This window comes from Atta colombica, unplaced genomic scaffold (genome assembly GCF_001594045.1).
Source record: "Atta colombica isolate Treedump-2 unplaced genomic scaffold, Acol1.0 scaffold65, whole genome shotgun sequence".
Taxonomy (NCBI): Eukaryota; Metazoa; Arthropoda; class Insecta; order Hymenoptera; family Formicidae; genus Atta; species Atta colombica.
Genome location: NW_017259556.1, coordinates 900491 through 904779, shown reverse-complemented (window position 1 = coordinate 904779; position 4289 = coordinate 900491). Strand labels below are relative to the sequence as shown.

The window sequence follows — 4289 nt, the reverse complement described above, 5'->3', positions numbered from 1 at the left end:
ATTTTAACAATGCATTTCGTATAATGCATATTTTTTTCTTCAATATTGATGCTTCCTGTCAGAAAAAATACTTTTCGATTGTTTATTACGTTTCCTATCTTATGAAGGAAAGTCTCTCTATCTTGATTAAAGAATGACGTGATACTTTACTACACTCGCGTGTTTTTCCGCTGCACGTGTATTATTTATGTTAATGCATTCAGAAAAATTCTGTTGCGATCATATATATATATATATATATATATATATCTCTATTTTTATTATTGACATATTTTTATTATTGATATATATCTGACAGTATATATCTCTATTTTTATTATTTATTATTAAAGATTAATAATATTCCATATATCTATTAGATAAATTTACATGCAAAATGCTTTTCTAAAATTGTGAAATAATTACGCGAAATATAATGTATAATGTAAATAATATTCATTTAGCAAATATATATAAGGCCGGACTTGTCCTGGATATTCCACACGAATAATAAAGAGTTAAGAAAGTTACAGCTAAAGAAATACTACTTTAATATTCGATACGTTATACGGATTAAAGATTGTATTTCCGAAGATATATAGACGGTATCACTCACCATATACACGCCATCCAATGAGCAATAAGGGCAAAAGTGGCCATTAAAAGTAACAAAACGGCAGCGCCATATTCGCTGTATCTGTCGATCTTCCTGGCCACTCTGACAAGGCGCAGCAAACGAGCCGTCTTCAAAAGTCCGATCAAGGTCGTCGTCTGAAAATGATAGAGCATTTTTTCTATCTTCTGAATATGTGAGCCCGCGAACCTCAGTCTCGTTATACAGAAATCGGCCTTATTTAACACTGTCCATCACTTAAATGATTGATATTTCGTATGATCTTTTATTTTTATAAATCTTCATGAAATTGTTCACGCAAAAATAAAACATTCAACACGGCGTGTTTTTGTTTGCATAAATGACGCTTATATATATAAAATTATATATAAAATAATATTATATATAAAATTAATTAAAAATATTTCGGGGATGCACTAATAATTTTTTTTTGTTTTTCTTTTTTGCAGAGACGTGATTTTTATATAAATTAAAACCGTAAGTATATGACAGATCTATCATTTCCATTAAATTTCAATATAAACAGACATTTACTTGAAACCTAATTATCTGACATTTACGTAAAGGCCATTTCCGTGTTAGAAGTGTCACTCTTGCCGGAAATCGTCACTTTAGTTGCACATCAATCGCTGAAGCCGGAGATCGTGGTTCGTCGGAATATCATGATACGATACGCGCGTGACATTTCGTCGAATCTCAAATACCAAAGTTGAAGTCGTTGTCTTCATGGCATGTTATTTCTTGATACTAATCGCAAAGCCGGCATTTGAGGACCGATTTTTCAATAAGTTTGAAAAGCGAGAAAAAGATTTTCAATGATTTTTCAGCGAGAATGGACAATATTATTATCGCTTTTTTAAGGGTACTTTTCAGGTAAAGTGACGACCTCCTTGCGGAGTTAATTGTCATATTCGTAAGTGAGGTCGAGTTTCGATTCAAGTCACTTACATCCTTTTTTTTCTACATAGTTTTAAGAAAAATGAAAACTTTAAATGATTGAAATATATTAAACTGTAATGCGAGCACTCTTGATGTATTCAGCATGAATAAAGTATGCTATAATTACAAATTGGCTAACAAGCACAATCGCCGAAATAAAAAGAAAAGCTAGTCATTGACATATGATAATCTGCGTTGTGTATATGTGCATTAGCTGTGAAAAAATTATCTGGCATGAAATGCCAAATTAACCAGCATATTCATACTTTGAAATGAAAATTAACCAGCATATTCATACTTTTCCTCTTCTTATCTGCTAAAAATACAAAAGCTTTCAATTAAAAAAGGCATTTGTAAAAGCATGCAAACGATATTTTTACGATTATCATGCGGTATGTTCCAGTTGAAATAATTTTCAATATCATACATTTCGTGTTTAAAGCGAAGCTTTGAAGGTACGATATAATAATTTAAAACGAAGAAATATATTTTTCGAATTTGAAGTTTCTTAATTCACACGCGATTAATGCACGTTTAATTACAAGAGACAAAGCGCATAAGCAATAGAAACAGAGATCACACATATACGAAAGTTCTTAGACATGTAACAATTGAAGAAGCAATTGTACAAAGAAGATAAATCTTACAAAAGTTAGTTTATTTATCTTCAAATCTATAAGAAAAAATCGGAATAAAAAATTTAATCAATCTGTAACACATTTTTTGATACTAAAGAAACATAATAAGTTTTTAGAAATTCTCAGTTAAAATTTTTATTATTAAAGCAAAATTAATAATAGATTCGTGCTAATGAGAGTAATGAAAGTAATGGCGCAGTACTAAACTATATTTAAATATTTCATGTAAAGGGTGTACTCACAATTCGTGATCGAAATTTTAATAACATATACCTGACTTAAAAATAAGACAAAAATCCTAATATCAAATTTTGGTCACGAATTGTGGGACACCCTGTATATTTATATTTAATAAACAATGTCGAACATTTTGCTCATGATTTATTATAAAATGACCGAACCGAAACGTTCGACATTATGTATTAAATATAAATATATATAAATTTATGTTCAAATTATCACGCCATTATTCTCATTAGTCCCAATTAGTCCCTCCATTGGTTCTCTACTTTGGTCCACTCGGTGTTCTTCGGATAGTTTCGTACATTATCGGAAAACGAGTGTGAAGAAAAGAAAGAGATAACTACAAGCAGATAAGTAAAACTTGTGTCAAAGAGATTAGAAATCGTTCCGAAATCTTGGATAAAGAGAAAATTGATAAATTACAATTACACAATTTCAATTCGATCAATTGATCAACTCGATTGATTTCTTGTCATGTATTACCTATCACATATTTTAACACTTTTTGCGCACGCGAATTTCATACGAGAAAGCAATATCTGTTATCTCTTTCTATTCATCATTTTTGGTCCACATTTGCTAACCACCAACGAGATACTATTAAACACCGATATTTCCTTACGGAAGTTCGCGTCCTTGTGAATATTAAAGTGATTAAAAGTTAAAAACTGATAATACTGTACTAATTTTATGATTTATTAGATGTTTAGTAGACGTAGAATTTAGTAGACGTAATTATGCATTTATAACTCAATAATACTCGATTTTTCTTTAAAATTGTGATTTCAGTATTATCATCAAAGTTTGATTCTCAACAGAGATGATTCTCGCAGAGAAAAAAATTGTAATTTTTCTGCAATAATATAGAATATTATAGCTTTATAAGTATGCATATTTATTTATGGAACATTTATGTAATAAAAAATCATAAATTTATAATAATGAGCCAAATATTTATGTTAATAATAATAAATTTGTATCAATTGTCGATAATGTCGATAAAGCGTTCTTCAATTATCTTCGGACCCTTGGCCCGAGAATTCTTTTTATACCGCCGAAAATTTTGCCCAGGATTAACGGTCTTTAATAGTATCTCATCGGTGACCAAATTCTGATTATAGGATCTTTACTAAGAGCCTTAGAGCTTAAAGCGCAATAGTTAATGCGATTATATTATCAATAAATTTCAATTGTTACATAATGATCGAATTTCGGCAATTTGAGCCATTTTCAGCAGTCTTGCATAATTTAAAGATTCTTGGAACAACATTAAATAATCGTAAAGATAGTAACAGAGTACGTTTTATTGCTCTTAATTGTCCATTTTTCCTTTTAATATTGAAAATACTTATTATTACTCTATTATATTCTTATTATATTTTTTGTCATTAGCTACATTTTTTTAGAGAATTTTCAAGTTTAAAACCGTGAAAAATAAAATTATAAAACATAAAATTATTTCAAATCATTAGTATTTAAAAATTTGAAAAAGTCCTAGAGTCATCAGGACCTATATGTTCCAATTAAGTTACGTTCAGAAATTTCATTCAAATTCATTCAGGTACATTCAGATATCGTTTTATCCTTATTTAACATTTGACGAATAACAAAGATGAAATGATATCTGGATGTATCTGTAAAGTTTTTAAACGCGATCTTATGGGATAAAATTCGAAATGAAGGATAATTAATTTGGAAAAAGTTGACTTCCACGAAAAACGAAATAATAAAAAAATATTAAACTTCCATTATTCGCTTGCTCTTCAATCGTTACAAATATGAAACATAAAATTCTGTCAAAGTGTAAGAATGAAACATCCACGCACACACACACACACACACACACACACACACAC

General features: G+C 29.4%; 1 protein-coding gene across 8 annotated transcripts in view; it reads right to left on the bottom strand.

Annotated features, from left to right (window-relative positions):
- The window catches only part of LOC108692208 (potassium voltage-gated channel subfamily H member 6), a 219153-nt gene that overhangs the window by 20919 nt on the left and 193945 nt on the right, over positions 1 to 4289 (bottom strand). For all 8 annotated transcript variants that reach the window (XM_018200375.1, XM_018200373.1, XM_018200374.1 and 5 more), the window contains one exon: positions 596 to 750. In XM_018200375.1, the coding sequence (XP_018055864.1) occupies positions 596 to 750 (155 nt within the window). The remainder of the gene's footprint in view (positions 1 to 595; positions 751 to 4289) is intronic.